The following is a 23984-nucleotide window of genomic DNA, read 5'->3' as shown; positions in this document are numbered from 1 at the left end:
TCGGCAATCACATTAGTAGGTATTTACCCAAAGAATACAAAATACTAATTCAAAGGATATATGTACTCCGATGTTTATAGCAGCATTATCTACAATAGCCAAGATATGGAAGCAGCCCAATTGTCCATCAATTAATGAGTGGATAGAGAAGATGTGGTATGCGTGTGTGTGTATTATATGTGTGTGTGTGTGTGTGTGTGTATACACACACACACACACACATATTATACAGACAATGGAATATTACTCAGCCATTAAAAAAAGAATGAAATCTCACCATTTGCAATGACATGGATGGAACTAGAGGGAAATAAGTCAGAGAAAGACAGATACCATACAATTTCACTCATATGTGGAATTTAAGAAACAAAATAAATAAGCAAAGGAGAAGGGGGAGCAAACCAAGAAACAGACTTTTTTTTTTTTTTTAAAGTAGGCCCAGTGCCCAACAGGGAGCTTGAACTCACAACCCTGAGATCAAGAGTTCCTGTACCGACTAAGCCAGCCAGGTGCCCCACAAGAAACAGACTCTTAACTATAGAAAACTGATAGTTACCCAAGGGGATGTGGGTGGGGGGTGTGTTAAGTAGATGATGGGGATTAAGGAGTGTACTTGTGATGAGCACTGAATGATGTAGGGAAGTGTTGAATTACTATATTGTACACCTGAAACTAATATTACACTGTGTGTTAACTACCTGGAATTTAAACTAAACTTAAAATAGTTAAGGGCTATAAGCATATAGCATCCATACTACTTTTATATTTTTAGGTTTTTTAGGTAATATGATAAAAGCGATTGAAGTGAGTCCCTGACATTGTTTATACCATGAAAGACAGCCCACGTAGTAGTTTGAGAACCATTGGTCTGTGCCATGTTGAGTAGTGGCTTAATTTTTTACCATGTATATTTTGAACTTATTCTTGGGGTTTTGGTGAAGACAAATGTGTTCACAAAGTAAATAATTTAAACCATTAACTTTTACAAAGCACCTATGGGCAGCTGGGTGTAATAGAGAGCCAGAGAGTGCAGAAACTTGGCTCCCCACTAACTAGCCACATGATTTCATAAATTGTTTTCTGTATGCTAGTCTTACTCCATTCTTTACAGCTCAGACCCTTCTTTAATAAACATCTTTATTTCCATTTGCCTGGGAAATATAAAAGTCTGAGACTGAGTGATAGTACTAATTCATTAAAATTGAAGTTACTCGACATATAAACCAAGTTGTACCTACCCCAGGATTGGAATACAGATTTTTATTATCAAAAGGTAGTTCGTTATTTTTAAAACTACCTAGATAATTTATGCTTTGGGCGTGCTATTTTGAGTTAACTAGTAAATATATGGTTTCTCATGTTTGGGAATTTTGAATTCTTTGCCTCAATGAATTGTATATTTAATTTACATCATTGATGCACTTTATGTTGGTGCATTACTTAAAGAACTAGTGTGTAGCTACTTTATATGTCCTTTTTTTTTTAACTAATCTTTTATTACACCTTTCCCAAAATTTAAAAATTATTAATTTGAATATGGGTAGTTATGTAGATCTTGTGGGGCACACTTCTCATTGAGTAATGTGTTAGTAAGATTCAACAAATTATTTCTGACAACCAGAAAGCTAACAAATTTGTTGCCAGTTTTGCTATAAGCCTTTCATATTCAGATTTTTAGGTTTGTTGATATAAGAATATGTAAATATGCAAAAAGAAAAGTTTAAAATAGTGGGTTTTTTCACCATTATTGATTTTGGGGGGAGAGAAGAAGGGAGTAATAGGAATAAGATGGGAATAGTTTTGAAAGATGAGCTGATAACTATCTAAAATTATAATTGTGATCATCACCTAGCACTCACCAACTCCCAGGTTTATCCCTATTACTATTAAGTAACAATCAGCATATATTAAGATATAGGAATTCTTAACATATTTTAAGCCTTTAATATGACAGGCTGGTTTGGTAAAAGCATTTTTTTTTCAAGTTTATTTATTTTGAGAGAGAGCACAAGCAGAGGAGGAGCAGAGAGAAGGAGAAAGAGAGAGAACCCCAAGCAGCCTCCCTGCTGTCAGCAGCAGAGCCTCATGCAGGGCTGGAACTCAAGAACCACGAGATCATGACCTGAGCCGAAATCAAGAGTTGGATGCTTAGCCTACTAAGCCAACCAGGCGCCCTAGTAAAAGCACTTTGAGGGTGTTAAATATGTGGTCCCTAAAATAATGTGAAATAAAAGGTAAAAACCACTGTTCATACAAAGGTTATGCTGTTAACATTCCATCATTATCTTGGATATATTGAATAGATTGTATGAGTAATGATGAGAAGTATACTCTTCAGTTACCTCTGTTAACTGGTAGCATATATTTCTTAGATGAAAGGCCATGGAAGGAAGTCACCACGCCCCCCCCCCGACCCTAATACACACTCCTAGACTTTCGTTGCACGTGAAATACTATTTTTAATATTTAAGAAACAATCTGTAATTAAAATTCAGTATAGTGACTGTCCTTTCTTTATCTTGCCAAGCTTTTCGGTGGCAATCGTGAATTTTTATTCTCATTGGGATGCAATACATCAGAGTCTGATGTACAGGGAAATAACAGCAATATTAATAGTATTCCTTATAATATAACAATAGCAGCAGTAATAATTAACTATTACTATCTTCTGAGCTGCAAAATGCCATACTTGCACTTTGTCTCTTGATCCTCACAGCAGCACTATGAGGTATAGACACTTTTTCTTTATGTCTGTTCATTTTTACAGTTGAGGAAATTGAAATTTAAAGTACCAGGTGTTTTGGCTAAGGTCTCTTGACTCTAGGGCTCACGCTCCTCCTATGTCTTCATGCTTCTCGGAGATAACCTAATGATACCAGTCTAAAGCTTAGAATGGCTCACTTAGAATACAACCTTAATACACTTAGAATACAACCTTAATGTCACTGAAATGTGTTGATGACTGGGAAATGCTTTGTGTTTCAAAGTATTGCTTTTTCCTCAACAGTATCTTCTCTATTTTTTTTTTAAGCTTATTTATTTTGAGAGAGAGAGTGTGTGTGGGAGAGGGGCAGAGAGACAGTGGGAGAGAAAGCATCCCAAGCCGACTCTGTGCTGTCAGTGCAGAGCCTGATGTGGGGCTCGAACTCACAAACTGTGAGATCATGACCTGAGCTGAAGTCGGATGCTTAACTGACTGAGCCACCCAGGTGCCCCTTAACAGTCTTTTCTAGAGTATGCAGTTTATTCTGGTATATTCTCAAGGAGTGGATACCTGTTAGGGTCCCTGGGTGGCTCATTTGGTTAAGCATTTGGCTCAGGTCATGATCTCACAATTGGGGAGTTCAAGCCCCACATCGGAATCTGCACTGACAGTGCAGAGCCTGCTTGGTATTCTTTCTCCCTCTTTGTCTGCCCCTCCCCCACCCTCTCTTTCTCTCTCACGTAAACTTAAAAAAAATTTTTTTAATAAAAAATAAAAGAATAGATAACTATTTTGTTTCTTGAGGGTGACAGTGACTTTTAGATACTGCCCCTGAGTTATTGAAAACCAAAACTGGTGAAAAATAATAATTTTGGTTTTAAAAGTATAACTGAGTAATAAAAAAGTATTTTTATGTTGAGTCATAAGTTAATGCTAAAAATAGTTCCAAAGGAGCAATTAAGTTTTTTTCTAGTCATCATTAATACTAATGAACTTGTCTCCTCTGCCATAAAGCAGTAGCTGCCTTCCTAAGGAGTCACCCCATTGTTAAAAAGCATGCTATAAAAACAGTGCAGGGGAGGGTGGTAGTTAGAAACTAAAGAGTTTAATGTTTGCAAAGAATTATTTTTCTTGAATAATTTCAATATGAAAATATTTGATAGCTATAATTATAAACATGAAATCTAAAATCCACTAGGCATATTTAATAACTGCATCTACTTTTGCTTAATCGTTTGTCTTTTTTATCATCAGCACTGCCACACAGTGCATCTTACACATTCTTAGCATCTTACTCTCACTGTGAGAAGTAAAACAGTCACTCAACAAAGCAACTGTGTGGTGAATGCAACTGATGTGGAAAATAAAACCGTAAATTCTGAATTTATTTTTTTTAATTTTTTTTATGTTTATTTATTTCTGAGACAGAGACAGAGCATGAGTGGGGGAGGGGCAGAGAGAGAGGGAGACACAGAACCAGAAGCAGGCTCCAGGCTCTGTGTTGTCTGCACAGAGCCCAACGCGGGGCTCAAACTCACAAACTGTGAGATCATGACCTGAGCCGAAGTCGGTCGCTCAACCGACTGAGCCACCCAGGTGCCCTCATAAATTCTGAATTTAAAATAAGAATTTATCCTTTACTGAGATTCTGAACACAGGAAGGAAATGGAAAAGTTTGGCTGGATAACTGATGCTGTTCCTTGACACACTGGGCTCTTTATTACACAGTTGTACGAACAAAAATCCTCTTGTAAAATTGCTCTGTTGTCAGCAGGTAGGAGATATTGGGACATTTGCATGTGGTTGTCCTTCAGGGTTAACTTTTTATAAAGATAGTGCTAATATTCAGTTCTGCTGTTCTGCTAATATAACAGATACTTTCCTAAAAATCACCATGCTTTGCAAAATTATGCAATAAAAACCTCAAGGTTTTGCGGAAAATGGGTTAATAGCACAAAGGTCAAAAACTCATCAGTGACATAAAAAAAAGAACCTAATTTTTTTTAAATGTAGGTAGAATAGCTTGTTACATGTCAAATAGTTGAGAAGTACATAAATGATACTATAATAAGTGTCACATTGTATTTTTTAATTGAAGTATAATGGACACACAGATGTTGCATTAGTTTCAGGTATGCAGCATAGAAATTGGACACCTCTATGCTATGCTCACCACAGTGTAGCTATTGTCTGTCACCATGCAATGCTGTCACAATACCATTGACTTTATTCCCTGTGCTCTTTCATCCTTGTGACTTATTCATTCTGTAACTGGAAGCCTGTACCTCCCATTCTCCTTCACTTATTTTACCCATCCCTCCACCCTCTCCCCTCTGGCAGCCATCAGTGTGTTCTCTGTATTTATAGGTCTGATTTACTGTTTGTTCATTTGTTTTGGTTTTTAGATTTTGCATAGAAGAGAAGTCATATAGTATTTGATTTCTCTGACTTGTTATCAGCACTTTGTCTTACAAAAAATATACTGTTCTTTGTGGAAATGGGTGTCAGAGAGTTGCAGTTTATAAATCATTTTGAAGTGGTAGAAGGAAGGCTGTCTGAAACCTGAAGGCACATTATACCACCAAACGTGGCTTATAACATAGATGTTTGAGGTGTATGTGTTTTGAGTTCACCTGAGTACAGTTGTCCATACTGATCTTGTGTTTTCACTCATGAAATCTGACATAGGCAAGCATAGACTTCTCATTATGCTCACATTGATACCTAATATATCAGTTGTGTTGGGATTAATTCACATTTCAAAACAAGTATTACAGCTAACATGATGGTACTGTTTAAAGTTTGAGATAACTATGTTTGCCCAGTGAGTGGGTAAAAACATGGGTCTTATCTGTTTAATGGCTGCTGATGTGTGGGGTGAGGAAAAGAAAGAAGTGGAAAATTACTTCAGAGTTTCCAGTTTGAAACACTATGTGGAAATGACACCATCAATCTGGACTAAATTCCCAGGATGGGCTGGGACTAAACACGACCCACTCTGGAGCTGTGATGCGCTCACCTTCTCTGAGAGCACTTTGCCAGATAGAGTAGATACTGAACGGGGGTGGGGCTCTGTTTGCCATGAAGAAAAGGAGAGTGGGTTTGGATAGGCAGCTGGCAGTATCACCTAAGTTTGTCATTGTTGAGTAAATTGGAGAGAAGTTCCAGCCTTTTGAGTTCATGAAGAGTCCAAAGACTGAAGGTTGTTTTACTCAAAGCCATTTTGTTTTTCTGGCTGACGGTATCCTGTCCCTCCCATTTTAAGTCAACTCATTCTAAATGTTTTTAGGTGTCCGTTTGGAATACGTTGGCCTTAAAATTCCTTTTCTTCCACTAGTTTATCATTGCTTTATTTCAAAAGCTCACTTCTGTGGCTGCCGCTTGGATTTTGCCCCTTAGAACTTAATTTTAAACTCCAGTGGCCATTCTCTCTAACCATAATTTTCATCTTTTTACCTGTCCCATGTCTCTTAATCTTCTGTTGGACCTCATCAAGACTTCTGATCTTTTTACCAGTCTCCCTGTTTTCTCCTACTTCTTCTGTCCTCTTCTGATCTCCTGCGAGCCATTTCCATTCCCAGAACTGCCCTCACTGCATCCTTATCCACTGTTCCCCCTTCTCTTTGTTTCTTTTGACCTGCCCCCCATAGATTGCTGATCCCATAATCTAACACAAAGGTTAAGGAGTAGATTGTGTATTTGTGGCACAACAGTTGATTTTTATTCCTCAGCTGGGCCTAGTGGAATGTATTCTACTTTATAATGAAAATAGAAGTTTGTAGGCTGCCTATTTTCCTTGTTTTGTTGAACTCTTCAGTATCTTATTCCTCTTTATCCCTTGGTTTCTAAATATAATTAAAAAAGAAAAATTTGGAGAACACTAGGAGTTCCATTGCTTAATATATTGTCAGCCTTGTATTATGCTTAAAAACAGCACATGGACAGCAACAAATAAATTCTGGTGGACTCTTACATAAATAAAGCAAAAATACTTACTTTACTAATGCATTCACTTTAGAAAGGTAGCAGCTTAGTGAGTCAGCCAACCACCCATTCTGCTAGAATCTTTGGTTTGGAAAATAGCATGCTTAGAAATATGGCCATAAGATAAAAGCCATTTCTAATCCTTGGTTAATTTTCATACTGTCTTAGATCAGATCTTATATGTGAAATGCTTGCAATTATCTTTAGTACTAGAGGAGTGCCTAAGGACTGTTTATTTATTCTCAAGGTGTTTCCGTTTTGAATAGTGTGCTACCCTGAGAGACTGGACATTTAAAACATGTGAACTCCTACACAACAAAGTGGCAGAAATAATGGTATTTATATGTTAATTCCATGAGGCCCTACATTTAACTCTATTCCCTCTGGCCATATACCAGGTGGAAAAAAGCAAGGAGTCCACTATTAAAAATATCAAATCAGATAGTTCCAGCTGGGGTTTCCCAGTCATTTAAAAGGCAAAATATGAGGTCACTTTTAATATCTTAAGTAGGTAACTATCTTAGCATTTACTTTAGATATTAAATCTGAAGTGCTTATCTTTCCCTTACCAACTAGATTATACCACTAGCAGTTTTTAGCTTTTGAATATATTCCTTAAGAGCAACATTGGCACTTAATATGAGGTCAGTTGCTTTCCCCACTTATCTCTTCTTAGGAATATCCAATTCATCAATATACTAATCTGAAAAGTTGACTCACTAATTGGATTTAAGTGCCACAGGACTCCTCAGCACATTATTTTAATCAATTTGTTGGAAGGATCAATTTTCTCATGGTTGAATGCATATAAAAATGAAGCAACTAAATGAGCTACATAGGAAGGTTGGCACATCTTATTCCCTAGAGATCTTTAAGAAGAGGTTCTTAATTGTGTATCCAAAATGGTTTGTGTTCCTTAAATGAATTTGTCTGGAGCAGGAAGATGGGATACCTATCCAGGCCTGTGTTTGTGGATCTCCATCTTAGGTTGACATTACTCTTCTAACCTTAGTATTAGTAGCTGGTGTTTAAGTTGAAGCAAGAAGTCATCCCTTTTTTTCTTAAAAGATTATATTTTATTTAGTACCATCTTAAAGTAATGAACAGAGTAGTCTTGTATTAGTTATGGTTGAGTTTTGTAAAGACAAAATGTTTGTAAAGGTTGCCCTAGAGGCCTTTTTGTATTGACTGCTATTAAGTACTACAGTGAATGTAAAACAGTGTTTAAAGTTTCAAGCTGAAGTTATAGTAACTACTGTAAAGGGCTACGGTTATTTTGAATGGCAGGGTTAAAGTTAAAAATTGAATTTTGGTATTTGTGCTTATATAAAACCCCTCTTCCCACCCAGCCTAGAGATATTTGGATTCTGAAAAAAAGGCTTTTTCGGACTGCTAGTTGTACATATAGGTGTTTTATTTTCTTTTTCTTCATATTAGTCATTGTGGTTAAGTGATTTATTCGTAGCTGGTGAGTCACAAGTGTGTTTTTCATTCTGTGAGTCACCTCACTGCATACAAGTTTGTGCATTTTCTTTCCTTTCTAGATCTTTCATCTAAAAATAGGTATTTTATTTAGTTGGTAAGTTGAAATTTCAGTTTGTTACATTAGCTTTTGTAACTGTAAAATATCAAATAATGTTCAGAGGAAATCTCACTGGTTTAGAAAACTTATTTAGTACCTCCTCTGGTCCAGGCACCCTACTGGGCTTGGGTATACAATGGCACATTATCACATAAGGAACTTAATTTGGGGAGATGGCAAAAATAGATTAACAACTGCATACAGAGACATGCTATAGGTGCTGTGGTGGAAGTTTGTGAATATATCATGTATAGTTGAGGCCCAGAGAGAGGTGGGCATGTGAGTACTCCTTGAGTATCATATAGATAAGTTGGTGGAGGTAGGCTAGGTCATTACACTGCTGTAGATTGCAACTCTATGTTTGTTTATTTTTGGAGAGAGAGAGAGAGAGAGAGCAAACGTGGGGTAGGGGCAGAGGAAGAGGGAGAGAGAGAGAATCTTAAGCAGGCTCCACACCCAGAACGGACTCCAACATGGGGCTCAGTTTCACAACCATGAGATTGTGACCTGAGCCGAAACCAAGAGTTGGATGCTTAACCAACTGAGCCACCCAGGCGCCCCTGATTGCAACTCTTTGAAAAACTGCATATAGGTTGTTTATACTTCTTTGTTGGATTGAGATACTTATCTATTGAAGGAGAAACAGAACTTTTACATTTGTTTTTGTCTAGTTCAACATTTGTTTTGAAAACTTTAATGAAGTGCTTTAAAATTAAAGTAGGTCTAAAATCAAAAATTCTCAGTTTATAGGATTAATTTCTAAGTTAAACATAATTTTAAGTAATAACATCATATTGTTTTATACAAAGATTCTGATGAACCTCTACTGAGGCTGGCAATAATAGCAGGACATTAAGATGCATCAGTGTTACAAGTGGATAGTACAATTCTTGGGCAATATGAAAACTATTTGTGAAGGGCCTGTTATTGCCAGTTGACTTCACATAAACTATAAAGGAATCTGGCAGCTCGTGAGCTTCTACAAATGAGAATGTATTATTTCAGAGTGAGCTGATGATGTATTCGGAGTATGTAGAATTTGGTGTAATTCGTTGAGTCTGTAACAGAACAGAATACTCTAGTGCAGTAATCAGTACATGATCTTACTGTTGTGTGATCTTAGGCTACTTACTTGACCTCTTACAGAGTCTAATAAGTTTTCTCAACTATAAAACGGTGGTAATGCCTATCTTGTAGGCCTTTGGGAAGTTTAAGTGAAGTGGTATATGTGTAAAGCACTTCACACAGGAACTGGAACATAAAAGGAAATTGGTCAGTGATGTGGGAATAATAATACTTTAGGTGTTTATATATATATAAATCAGTTTTGTTTGAGCTGTAAAAATGAAACTCTTACTTCTTCAGCATTAAAAAAAAATACAGAGGAAAGTGAACAAAACTACCATAGAAGGACAACACAAAATTTATGAAGCATTGCATATTTTTTGCAAAGGAGAAAAAATTTGGAGGTGTATAGACCAAGTAGTAAACCATGATTATAAGAAGAAGAGGTTGGGTATATGATGGGAAAGTTAAACTTAATTTTAATGATTATTTAACATTAGAATTTGTAACAATAAATAAGTATATTCTTTTATAATAAAAAAGTTTTTGAAGCAATGTATAAAAAAGCATTTCAAAAATAACTTTAAAACATAAGAGCAAACCCTGCCATTTCCCATCCTTCACTGGTGAGGGGCAGTTGGTGAGTGTGAATTGGAGGTGATTCTTCTTTGTTCTTCCAAGACAACTTGCTGGAGTCAGCACCTCACACTGGGACCCAGCAACAAGAGGTACACAAAGTACTTCTTTCCCGGATCTATTTCTCTATGGTTGAAATGCACAATGGTGGTCTGTTTAACTAAAGTCATGTGCTGTTAAATACTTTTTCACCTGTGGACTGTACAGAAATGAAACTTTCACTGATGGACAGTAAATCACCTACCCAACAGCCTTTCTCAATGTTTATGATTCTTGTTCTCTTATCTCAGTGGTCTTCACAGTATGATTTGCTCAAGATTATCCATTGAGAGAAAGAAAATAATTAAGCTGCTATTTATTTCCCTTCCTTCCTTCTATTATCTAAAAAGTAAGAAAGAGTTTGAGTTTTTCTAATAGTTCATTTATAGATAAACCCTGGGCCTGTCACTTGGATAGCATCTCAGAAGGTCACATGTCGCATATAGTATGTGAGGTCCCTGAAGCAAGACTGCAGGATTCCAATAACAAAAAGGAGCTAACACTGGTACCCTAACTCTGGTTCACTTTGGCGTATTGTAACCAATTGCAGTTTATTGTGCTTCATTTTGGTTTGGGGGCATTATATTTATTTATTTATATGTATTAAAATGATAGACTGACTCCCAGAAAAAGGACAGGTGGCTTAAAAAACATTCAACCAAGGAGACCACAGATTGAGGATAAAATTTAAACATAAGCACAAATGAGAAAATGTTAACACTAACACATGTACTCTTAGAGTGAGATCCTTGTATCAGCTGCATTCTGCAGTTTTTTTTTTTTTTAATGATAATCTAATCATATTGGGCAAGATGTCTGTGCTCCAAAATTGGGAATTATTGGGAAGACTGTGTAAAGTATGGATCTGCATTCACTGTAGCTAATTATGAGGCTTACCTTGAATTTACGTTTGTATAAGTATAATAACCTACATTTAGGATTACATGTATATAATTTTAAGATAGATTAAATATATACATATTGGGGTATGTACCCTTAGATTTTTTTTATTGATAGAGGACATCAAATTACCAAAAATGTTTGGAGACAGCCACTTAACCAATAGTTGATATATTAATTATATCTGTCTGTATTAATCCTGTATGTAAGGTTAATCTCTATCTGTATTAACCCCATAGTTGATATATTACTCTCTCCTTTTTGAAACATGTTATTCCTTGCATCTCTAATGCCACTCTCTTTTATTTACTTATTATTATTATTATTTTGTCTCCTTATTTCCCCCATCCAGAGTTCTATCATGATCTTTGGCATTTCTGACAGGTAGTAAACAGTAGGTATAAATGAGATTGCCCCCCACAAAAAAAAACAACTTATGTGACAAAACCAAGAAGTAATTCCAGATAAGTTGTTTTAAGATTGTTGTAGGCAGTGCTGTTTTTGAGATGTGTTTATAGTCCCTACAACCTTTCCCTGAACAGTCACTTTGAAGAAGAATTCAGTATTCACTTGAATGGGAGCACTTGGGTGGCTCAGTCAGTTAAGCGTCCGACTTTGGCTCAGGTCATGGTCTCACGGTTTGTGGATTTGAGCCCTGCGTCCGGCTCTGTGCTGACAGCTCAGAGCCTGGAGCCTGCTTCAAATTCTGTGTCTCCCTCTCTGTCTGTCCCTCCCCCACTTGCACTCTGTCTCTCTCTCAAAAATTAACATTTAAAAACAAATTTTTTTAATATTCACTTGAATGGATAAATTCTGCTGTGTTTGATATTAAATCAACCCTAATATTTCATAGTCAAATTTTGTATATCTTCCTTTAAATTTCTTTTTTTTTTTTAAGTTTATTTATTTATTTTGAGAGAATGAGAGCACAAGTAGGGGAGGGGCAGAGAGAGAAGGAGAGAGAGAATCCCAAGCAGGCTCCATGCCACCAGTGAGGAGCCCAACACAGGGCTTGATCTCAACAAACCACGAGATCATGACCTGAGCCAAAATCAAGAGTCAGATGCTCAGTCAACCAAACTATCCAGGTGCCTCTTAAATCCCTTTACAATGCATACTACACAGTGGAGATTTGCAGTGTGTATGTGATAAATACAAATAAACTTTCACTTACTTCAGAGCCCTTTTTTAGGATCAGATGAGAGCTTTGAACTCAAGCATTTTTTTTTTTTAAGTTTATTTATTTTTGACAGAGACAGACTGTAAGCATGAGCTGGAGAGGGGCAGAGAGAGAGGGAGACACAGAATCTGAATTCTATGAGGCTCCAGGCTCCAAGCTGTCAGCACAGAGCCTGACGCGGGGCTTGAACTCACAAACTGTGAGATTGTGACCTGGGCCAAAGTCGGACGCTTAACTCACTGAGCCACCCAAGCGCCCCTCAAGCATATTTTTTAATTTTGTAAGTTTTTAAACTTCAGATTGTATTATTAGTCAGCTGTTGGAAAAAAAACTCCTATGTAACAAACCACCTTAAACTTTGTAGCATGATATCACTACCCAAAACCATCTACAGATTCTGTGCAATCCCTGTCAAAATCTCAATGACATTGTTTGCAGAAATAGAAAAATTCATCTTAAAATTCATGTGGAATCTCAGAGGGCCCTGAATAGCCAAAACAGTTTTGAAAAGGAACAAATTTGGAGGACTTACATTTCCTTATTTTAAAACTTATTACAAAACTATAGTAATCAAACGTATGTAGTACTAACATAAGGCTAGACACATAACCCAATGGTATAGAAGAGAGACCCCATAAATCAACCGTGGTATATATGGCCCATTGATTTTCATCAAGTATACCAAGACTTCTTAATGGGAAAGAGACCATCTTTTCAACAAATGGTGCTGAGAAAACTGGATATCCATATGCCAAACTGGATATATACTGTACACCAGAAATAAAAATAATTCAAAATGGATCAACTGCCTAAATACAAGAGCTGAAACTAGAAAACTCTTAGAAGAAAACATAGGCCAAAAATCTGTATGACATTGGATTTAGCAGTGATTTCTTAGGTATAACACCAAAAGCAGAGGTAACAAAAAAGCTAGATTAATTGGACATCATCAGAATTAAAACATTTTGTGCATCCAAGGGCACTATCAAGAGAGTGAAAAGATAACCCACAGAATGGGAAAAAATATTTGTAAATCATATATCTAATAAAGAATTAATATCCAGAATATATAAAAACTCCAATAACTTATAACAACAGCTCAGTTCCAAAATGGACAAAGGACTTGAATAGACATTTCTCTAAAGAAGATATACATATGGCCAATAAGCACATGAAAAGATGCCCAGTATCACTAGTCATCAGGGAAATGCAAACCAAAACCACAATGATATCACTTCATACCCATTGAGAAGACTGTTATCAAAAAAAAAAAAGAAAAGAAAAAGAAAAATAATGAGTGTTGGTGAGGATGTAGAGAAATTGGAACCCTCATGCATTGCTAGTGGAAATGTAAAATGGCACTGCTGCTGTGGAAACTATGGTGGTTCCTCAAAAAGTTAAACATAAAATTATCATATGATCCAGCAATTCTGCTTCTAGACAGATACCCAAAAGAATTGAAAGCAAGGCCTCAAACAGATACTTGTATGCTATTATTCATAACAGCATTATTCACAATAACCCAAATGGAAAACAACCTAAATGTCCATCAGCACAGGAATGTATGAATAAAATGTTTTATGTACATATAATGAAATTTTATTCAGCCTTAAAAAAGAATGAAGTTCTGATACAAGCTATAACATAGATGAACCTTGAAAACACTGTGCTGGGTGGAATAAGTCAGACGCAAAAGGACAGATATCATGGTTCCACATACCTGAGGTACCTAGAGTAGTTAAGTGCATACAGACAGAAAGTAGAATAGAGGTTACCAGTAGCTATGCTTGGGGGGAGGGGTGGAGTAAATGGGGAGTTAATTATTTAAATGAGTACAGAGTTATATGATAATAAAAAGTTCTAGAAATGGATAGTGGTGGTGGTGCCACTGAATTAAACACCTAACAGTGGTTACAATGGTAAGTTTTATGTACTGTATACTTTACCAACAGTAAAAATTTTTTTAGGGGCACCTGGGTGGCTCAGTCAGTTGAGTGTCCAGCTCTGACTCAGGTCATGATCTCGTGGTTCACAAGTTCAAGCCCCACTTGGGGCTCTCTGCTGTCAGCGCAGAGCCGTCTTTGGATCCTCTGCACCCCCTCCGGCCCCTCCCCCACTTGCATGCTCTCACTCTCTCCCTGTCTCTCAAAATAAACATTAAAAAAAAAAACTTTTTTAAAAACTTGGCAGCATACAACAATAAACCTTGATTTCTTGCTCTTATATTTGAGCTAAAGCTCAGCTCATCTAGGCTTGTTTTGAAGCTGTGGTTTGTGTCCTGGTCTGCTCCTTGTGTTTCTCAGTTTCCTTTTAGGAATGATCTTTAGGGATGATCTTATGAAGAAAAGCAGGAATGCTAAAGGGCAAGTTCAGCCACACAAGTGCATTTCAAACCTTTACCGGCATCATATCTACTGACATATAAACCAACTCATATGGCCAAACCCAAAGCCACAAGACAAAGAAGTACTTTCTGTATACTTTGAAGCCATGGCAAAGGTGTGGATGAATACTTACCGTAGGGGAGCAAAGACTTGAGAGTAAGAATTCAGTGCACTACAGAGATAAGCTAAGAACTTTAAAAATGTTTTGGCAACATTGAAGACTAAGGCATTACTCATTAGTACATTATTTTAGACTATGAAGCTTACCTCCTTCAAGTACTGAAACTGTTCTAACAATTTTTTAACAGAATCTTTGAAGTCCTTTTTACACATTCTTCCTTTTTAAGGTTGGGGGGGGAGGGGCAGAGAGAGAGGGAGAGAGAACCCCAGGGAGAGAGAATCTGTCAGCACAGAGCCCGACATGGGGCTCAATCTCATGAACTGTGAGATCATCACCTGAGCTGAAATCAAGAGTCGGACACTTAACTGACTGAGCTACCCAGGCACCCCCAGTTTTGAGTTTTTTTTTAATGACAGGGCCATTACTATGAGCATCTATTTTAGTTTGTTGCTTTTCAGATAATATAGTTACGAAAATTGATAACAACTCAAGATTGATAACAACTACAGATAATAAAAGTGCCCCTGAGGTTATTGGTGAGGCCCTAAGTAGTAAACTATATGGCAGTCGTGGTAGAAAGATGGGATTTTATTCCTTCAGATACCTGAGTACTGTTTGTTTTTCTCCGAAGTTGCATGTTTTATAATTGAGTTATTCATACATTGTATCATTTGTTTAAAAAAAAAACTTGAGGGGCGCCTGGGTGGCTCAGTCGGTTAAGCGTCCGACTTCGGCTCAGGTCATGATCTCGCGGTCCGTAAGTTCGAACCCCGCGTCGTGCTCTGTGCTGACCGCTCAGAGCCTGGAGCCTGTTTCGGATTCTGTGTCTCCCTCTCTCTCTGACCCTCTCCCATTCATGCTCTGTCTCAAAAATAAATAAACGTTAAAAAAAAAAGTTTAAAAAAAAATAAATAAAAACTTTATAGCCAATCAAAATATTTTTATAAAATACTTGATATAAAGAATGATGCTCTTTAAAATTTTATTTTCTAAAAACAATTTAAGTTAGAAGTAAACTATTAGGGGTGCCTGGGTGGCTCAGTCGGTTGAGCGTCCGACTTCGGCTCAGGTCATGATCTCACGGTTTGTGAGTTTGAGCCCCGCGTTGGGCTCTGTGTGGACAGCTTGGAGCCTGCTTCAGATTCTGTCTCTGTCTCTCTGCCCCTCCCCTACTCGCTCTCTGTCTCTCTCTCAAATATAAAAAATAAAACATTAAAAAAAATTTTTTTTAAAAAGAAGTAAACTATTAAATTGATTTTTGGCAGTTTCTAGTGGATAACATGAACAGGATAGCCTTATTAGGGTATTTTTAATATCAAGGCTATAACTAATTTAACTTATTTGTAGAGTGACTATTTATAAGCAGGGTCAGAAGGGTGGTTGGAAAATGGAAGAGGTACAGAACACAGCACAGTAGTAATGTGTGTTGGGAGGTGGTGATAATAATAAAAATAGCTGACTTAGCTCTTCGAAAGATGTGTTTAATTTACTTCATCCATTTCTTCTACAATCAAATAGTTCCCAGGAGTTCCTCTGCTTTCCACCATGGATTTTTTTCCTGCCATATCCTCTAAAAACCCAAGGCTTTTAGTAGTCTGTTAGACATACTCCTCTTTCAAAATAAGATACAGTGGTATATTAGTTTCAGAATGTAAAGCTGAAACCTTAATAGGGTCTCTATATGACAGCAAACTATACTGTATATACTATAAAGTATTAAGCCATCTTAACATACAATATCAGTTAAAATCATATAAATTAGACTTTTTCTAAAAGTAGAATATCATCCTTCTACTAGCAGTAGCTTATTCAAAGATTCCTATCCATCTTCCATTGACTCTAGTTATACACATACATACACGTAAAACCCTCTATAACTCTTTATTAATGCTGACTAGAAAGTTCTGGTCTGATTGTTTTCTACAAATTTGACTCTTTGTTTTGTTTTAATGTATTTTACACTGAATTCATTCGTGTCTACAAATAATAAGGTTAGATGGATATAGATATGGATGGGCTAAATTATCCAAGGTTTTAAAAAATCATGGAATGGTGTTACTAGTATCAAAAGAGTAATAATAAAGAGTATTTAAAGAGTATCTGTTAACAGCGTATAGCTGCTAGGTATAATAAGAAGACAATACTGAGATTGGAAAGGCAAAAAAAAATTATAAGCATCCTCTGTATCTGGTTAATTCTACCTTCTTTCTGATTGGTTCAGTAGACTAATTTGTGATAGAAGTTTATCTTTGGCTCTAGTTTAAGAATTAAGTTAGGTTTTCAGAAGTCCTTTTTGTGAGTTGTTTGGTACTAGAAATGATGCTTAAAATGGTGGTTATTTTTTTCTCTAGCTCTTCAAGCATTTTATCATATAATATTGCTGAATTAAATAAAGTACTAAAGGTAGACTTAGACTTAGTTACAAGTCTCAGGTCCTGGATAGAAGAAGCCATCTGGTACTTTTGAGGGAGAAAGAACATTTTGTTTTCTTTAATTGGACCGTTAGGTAGGGCAGAGTGTCTGATCACACCCCAGCTTTTTTTCTGAAAGGATATTAGCTTAGTGCTCAATCTTGAGAGTAGTTTAACTTGAGTAAGCTTGAAGAAGATTTTCTGACTAAGGAGTCAAGGGGATGACCCAAAAGGGCCAGGATCATAACAGGAATGTGGCAGAGTGGAGCTCTAGTTGGGGCCGGACAGGTTACTCAGTGAAGCACAATGTGATCAGTAATGAAAAGCCTTCCTCATGGAGACGTGTAAGATAAGCAACAGAATTCTCACGAAGGCTGTATCAAGTTTACTCATGCAAACAGAAGTGACTAGGTGGAAATCACACTGAAGGAAGATTCAGTGACCCTAGATTGCCAGTGTTAGAAAACCCTTTAACAGTATGCCACAATAAATTCTGAGTTTCTTCAATGCACAAGATTTTAGCTAGTAATTAGGTACTAGTTCTAGTGCAGGAGACTTAAGAGAGTGCAATAAATATCTATGCTGTTGGTTTGTTTTTTTAAAGTTGGTATCAGACACAATAGGATTCTAAGCAGTATGGTAAAGTGAAAAAAGGAAAATTTTTCTTCCTTTCTTCACCACTTTGCTCCTATTATTCTCATTTTGATCCTTTCCAACCCTGAGCAAATGTTCATTGAAACGGATTGTGGTGTTCTCATGGGTAAAATAAGGATTGTTGGATTTCTGGAATCTTGTCAAGTGGCACTACAACTACTAAGGACCCAATTCCTTATCAGAATAAATAGAGTTTTCCTGTGAAAGTTAAATCTTGTCTTTTTTTTTTTTCTTTCTCTCTTTTTTTTTCTTTTGTTTTGTTTAGATTCTTGTCATTTGTTCTGCAGGATTCTAGGTTGGAACTTGAGCCATGAAAGGTTAATATAAAAGGTAACTGGGGCTTATGACATAGCAGATAAACAGTTGAGTCCAGAACAGATTTTCCTGATACATGTTTGCCCTTTGTATTATGCCAGCTGTGTCAGGAACTCCACTCTGTCCCAGTTATCTTGCATTTTTCTTCCTTCTCTTTTCACCTTACTTCAGCAGCTCCAGTTACCCCCCCCCCAAGAGTTTTAATTGGTAGTTTTACACTGATAGTTTTGGCCAGTTGAGCCACCATGATGTTCTCCACATCACTCTCCAAGAACTGAAAGTTAAATCTTAATCCTTTTCCACAAATGTATTATGATACATTCTGTCAGCACAATAATATACACAAAAGTAAAACTGGTACATTTTGTAGAGGAACCACCATTTGGGATTATACCCTTTCTCCCTTTGTTATGTACTAGAGATCAAAAAATAATCGGTGAGTTAAATAATCTACCTCATCTATTTTATATTTCAGAATTTGAGTGTCTTATGTTCAGAATTCAAGTTTGTTATAAAATTAAACTGCATAGGAGACCCATTTAATGTATATTGAGCTTCATATAGACATCCTTAAATGGGATTGCACAATCCTATAGGCTGTCTGCCATAATTCCAATGACAGTGTGTAGTCAGAAACTATAGGCAATGAGGGCTTAATTGCTGCAACCTAACTTCTTTTTATTACCTTGAAATACTTTCAGTTTACCTTCTTTTATTATTTAATTCCATTACATACCAATAATTGCATTAATTGAAGCCCATGCCTCTCCTTATAGGAAATGCTGATGTTTGTAAATTTCAACTATAGGAAGGGAAATGTTCTTTAATGAATAATTGAAAGACTTTTTTCTACTTTTCACAATTCAGTGCTAGTCCTGTTGCCATTTATGTTCAGAGTATTTTACGAATGGTAACTAAATTATGGCATCTGGAAAATCATCTCTTCAAGGAATCTCACAAGGTGTGCTACATAATAACTTATTGTAAGTAGGTTAAATAGACTGACTTTATCTCAAGTGGCTTACTGTATTAAAGAAGAGTTTAATATATTCAGCTTTACTGTTGAAACACCAAATGAATTCTGACACCTCTGATGAGATGATTAAAGTTGAAAATTTTTTCTTTTGACAGCATCAACAAAGAGAGTATCGTAGATGTAGAAGGTATTGTGAGAAAAGTGAATCAAAAAATTGGAAGCTGTACACAGCAAGATGTAGAGTTACATGTTCAAAAGGTAACTTTTTTCAAAATATAAAATTGTGTACAGAAATAGATTTAAATGGTTCTTACAATCATGTCAAATCTATATGTTCTTAATTAGAGTTGATGTGTAAAATACTGAGTTTTATAAATTGATTACTGAATCAGTTAGCTTTTATTATATGACAAACCACATCCCAGTATTTAGGGACTTAAAAGTATTTATTTGCTCATGATTCTGTACGTCTGGCAGTTAGGGTCATCGATCTGAGATGGCTCATCTGCTCTGCATGACAACAACGGGGCCTACTGATATTTCTGGGACATCTCTTCCTGTGGCCTTTTTTCATCCAGCAGACTAGCCCAGTCTTCTTGGCATGGTGCCAGAAGGGTTCCCAGCAGCAAGAGAGGAAAGCCCTAGTGTGTAAGCACTTTTCAAGCCTCTCCTTGTATCACATTTGCTAAATATGTCATTGGTCAAAGCAAGTCACATGAAAAAACTTAGATTTAAGGGACGGAGAAGTAGATGCCACCTCTTGATGGGAAGAAAGGCAAGATCTTTGAAAAAAGGTATGTAATCAGGAGCCTGAGGAATTATTGGAGCCATTTTTGCAATCTGCCACAGTCACATGGGGAAAAATATTAAAAAATATAAAATATATAAAACATGTCTGAAAAGCTATTATGCATTTACTTTACTGTGAACTTTCTTCTGATAATAACTTCTAATGGTTGATTAATTACGCTAACTCTTAATGATTATATTTCCTTATTGTCATCATATTTCTGATAATATACAGTATAGAGAAATCAAAAGAGGCAAAACTGTGTTGGTTTTACATTCTAGCAATAACTTCTTTCATACAAGATTTACCCCACATTCATTTTGTTCTTGGACAAAAAAACTAGAAGTGTTCATTACCATTGACTTCTAAAATACTGTAAGTGAACTCAAAAATATTTAGTGCTTTTGAAATAACCTTGCAGTTTTGAACCTGCAGTTCTCAGGTCCAGGCCTAGTTTGTATCTACAATATGCATCATTAAATTTTTCTTAAGGAGTAGATCCTTCCCATCCTCACCCCTGTATGTGTATTTGTATGTGTGTGAGCATGTGTAAGAGAGCAGTCAGGGAGACTGACAGATGCAGAAAGACTCATACATGCACACTAATTTGGGAGTACTAGGTTGTATTTAACTGGAGTCGTCATGGGAACACTTCAAGACTTAAAAAATCTTATATTTATTACTGACTTGTCAGATTACTATGTTCTCTTTGTGTAAGCTTCATTTCATACTAAGCCCACCAAGAAGTAGGTAACCTAGTAAAAGCAAACCAACCTAAAGGTATGCTGACCAAGTAAAACAACCTCCTATCTTCCAAGTAACACTTCTTTTTCAATATTTTAATTAAAAATTTTTAGTGAATACAGCAAGTAAATGTACTTCCAAAATATTCTAGTTACCTGGGGTTCCTGGGTGGCTCAGCTGGTTAAGCTTCTGACTCTTGATTTCAGCTCAGGTCATGATCTGAGGGATCATGGGATTTGTGGGATTGAACCCTGCATCAGGCTCTGTGCTGACAGCACACAGCCTGCTTGGGATTCTCTCTCTCCCTCTGTCCCTCTCCTACTTGTGTGTATGCATGCACTCACTCTCTCAAAATATAAACTTAAAAAACTAAAATACCCTAATATTTAGCATTCAATACTTAATAAATGTTAATGAGAAATATAAAGCCTAAAAAGCTTACAAATTTTGTTTTAATGGAAATAATTATAAAGTATCTCACAAAGTATAAAGTATCATATCCTAAAAAGGATCTTATAAGAAGCACTGATTCTTTCCTATCATTTATGTATTTATTCAGCCAGCAGTTAGTGAGTACATACTTTCTTCCAGCACTGTGAAGTTATGGGGATCAGAGTACTCACAACCTGATGAAGTGAATTTCTACTAGTTATAAAAGTAGAAGGAGTAGCTGTTCCATTCTCCAGCTTTGCATGGGAAATCACGTTTCTGTTAACTCATCAAAGGGAAACACTATAACTTGAGTATAGACGTGGTGACAAATCTATTTTACTATAAAGAGGACTGGAGTATCCTTCTGACACTTTTTCTTGAAGAGTCTGAGCTGAGTGCTAAATGCGATCTACTGACTGGAAGAATATGATTTCCTTCCCTGAATTAACTAAATAAGGTCTCTTTTCCTTTTGTGCTTTAACAGGTTTTCCAGGCTTAATTGGGAGTAACTAATAGGGTAACATCTTTTTAAGAGTAGCCAAAAAAAAACCCTAGCTCATTCTTTATGACCTAACTGCTTTTTAGTGCTAAAATGTACAATTAATGTGAATGAATTTAACAAATAAAAAGGAATTTTAACACCATAAAAGAATACCTTCTGTGGTGGCTTCCAATCCAGAAGAGCAGCAAGAAATGAGATATAAAGTAAGGAAGGGATATTTGGGAAAAGAATGAGAAAAGGGAGGAGATGTACAGCAGGGTTGGGTTGACTTTGGTCCTAGTGGTAGAAATGCCAAATGCTATTAACAGTGATAATAATACATTTGTTTAATGGCTCCCACAAAAGAGCAGAATGTTTTCATATTCATTACTCCATTTGATTCTCATTGCAGACCTTATTTTACAGAGTAGGATATTGAAGCTCTGAGGTTAAATGATTTGCCTAACAACAGCTTTTATGTGACAAAGCAAAGCCTTAAGTTGAGGCCCCTTGACTCCAGTTAGTACTTATTTGTCATATTGGTAGGCATATGAGTGTTTACAAAGTGTTAATATATGTGTTATCTCATTGTTCCAACAACATAGGGATGTTAACAAGAAATATTATTCCCATTTTATAGGTGAAAAAACATGTACATCTTTGTTTGATTTTTAGCAAGTAGTTTCAGTTAAGATGTATGCAAACATACCTTCATATTTAAGTCAACTGCAGATTTTTTTAAAGCAAAGATAACAGGTTTTGTGTGCTTCATGATATTTTTGGTAATCTCTCACTTTCAGATTTATGTGATCAGTTTGGCTGAACCCCGCCTGCCCTTGCAGCTGGATGATGCTGTTCGGCCTGAGGTGGAAGGAGAAGAGGTTAAAACTATATTTTTGAAATACTGTGCTTCCTCTGTATGTTTAGTTTACAAAACATTGAAAACTTGATGTTCTACTTTTGTGTGAAGATATCTGTGATTTGATTTGAGCTTCATTTTTTATCTAAATTTACTTTTACATCAACAATTCTCAAACTTCTTAATCTCAAGATCCCTTTACACTCCTAAAAATAACTGCCCCCACAAACTTTTATATTCGTAGGTATATCTGTCAGTATTTTGCAGTATTAGAAGTTAAAACAGGAAATTTTTCAGTATTAATTCTTTAAAAATAACAGTAATATCATGTATTTATGTATAATAATCTTATATGAATGACAAAAATAACTTTTTTGAAAAATATTTTCAAAAACAAAAAATAATTTTGTGGCAAGAGTGACATTGTCTTACGTGTCTACACATCTTTATAATGTCTGACTTAATAGGCAACAATTAAATTCTCTTACCTGCCTCTGCATTTATTCTGTTGTGAAAGCACACATCATGAAACTTTGGAAAAACTCAGTACAGAGTGAAGATGTGTCATTGTGAAAAATAGGTTTGATTTCATGGACTCCTGAAAGTGTCTTTGGGACATTTAGTGGTGCCCAGAACGTACTTTGAGACCCACTACTCCATCAGCTTTTATCTGTTCCTTCAGTCTTTAACTAGCAGGTAACATCCAGGAATCAATAAAGGCACAGGTGGTTAGTTCTTCTCATGTCCCAGTAATGAGGCAAGGCTTTGACGCGATGCGAGATGTAAAGAAAGCATTGACCTCTGTTCATTCACATTTCTCTTCTTTCCATGTCTCTTTTAACAATAGCTTCGCTCTGGCCCTGCTTCTTGTTTCTCAGAATTCTGATTTGGGGGTATAATATTAACACACATAAGCACACCTATTCTCACTTAAAAGTAAGCATGGCTTCTTAAAGTGTTTTTGTGTTATTAAAAAAATTAGTAAAATCTGTTTTTTCATCTTTTTTTAGGAAGGAAGAGCTACTGTTAACCAGGATACAAGATTAGACAACAGAGTTATTGATCTCAGGGTATGCCTCATTTATTTATTAAGTGACATGATTGTGCCAAAATCCAGGTGGGCAGGGATACCATACATGTCTCAAGTTTATAGAACTCATTGCCTATACATATGACAATACAGAAAGCAATGTACCTTACTGACTGACTGACCCTTCCCCTAAAAAGAATTGCAGGCACAAGGACCGTGGAGCAGTAATTCATGGGATATTGACTTGCATTATTTTAAAATGACAAAGGAACATGAAGCCAATAAATGGGTTTGCTCCCAAGTGATACCTGTTTTTGACAAGTTAGTAAGTAAGAACATATCCATTATCACTACAAAATTGTGCAAGAAATTATACGCACATTTTAGAATGACCAGGTAGAGATTAGTAATTAATGCCTCAATCCTTTGAATTTGATCTGAGCACAGAATTAATAAAAGAAGTAGTTGGCCCTTGTGGTTTATTTAGTAATCTCATAGGTCTTCTGTTTCCCTTTCTGGTTTGGTTGCAAGTGAAAGAGTTCAATGGTTTCATTATTGTAGTAAAACCAGTGTCATCTTTCTGTATGTTTTGACCACATCTTCCTCCTTAAATATTCTACCTAAAGCTTAGATTCTTTGTCACCTTAAGAGTTCTTTCCAACTTTTCTGCAATCATATGGGTCTACCTTTATTGTAC

At 36.2% G+C, this 23984-nt stretch overlaps 1 protein-coding gene across 3 annotated transcripts in view; it reads left to right on the top strand.

Moving 5' to 3' along the window:
• The window catches only part of DARS1 (aspartyl-tRNA synthetase 1), a 62654-nt gene that overhangs the window by 22470 nt on the left and 16200 nt on the right, over positions 1–23984 (top strand). For all 3 annotated transcript variants that reach the window (XM_027055869.2, XM_015065969.3, XM_027055871.2), the window contains 3 exons: positions 19107–19209; positions 22199–22279; positions 23268–23327. In XM_027055869.2, the coding sequence (XP_026911670.1) occupies positions 19107–19209; positions 22199–22279; positions 23268–23327 (244 nt within the window). The remainder of the gene's footprint in view (positions 1–19106; positions 19210–22198; positions 22280–23267; positions 23328–23984) is intronic.

The sequence above is a fragment of the Acinonyx jubatus genome, chromosome C1, assembly GCF_027475565.1.
Source record: "Acinonyx jubatus isolate Ajub_Pintada_27869175 chromosome C1, VMU_Ajub_asm_v1.0, whole genome shotgun sequence".
NCBI classification, from domain to species: domain Eukaryota; kingdom Metazoa; phylum Chordata; class Mammalia; order Carnivora; family Felidae; genus Acinonyx; species Acinonyx jubatus.
Note: the sequence above shows the minus strand (reverse complement) of the source record. Positions and strands in the feature narration are given on the sequence as shown.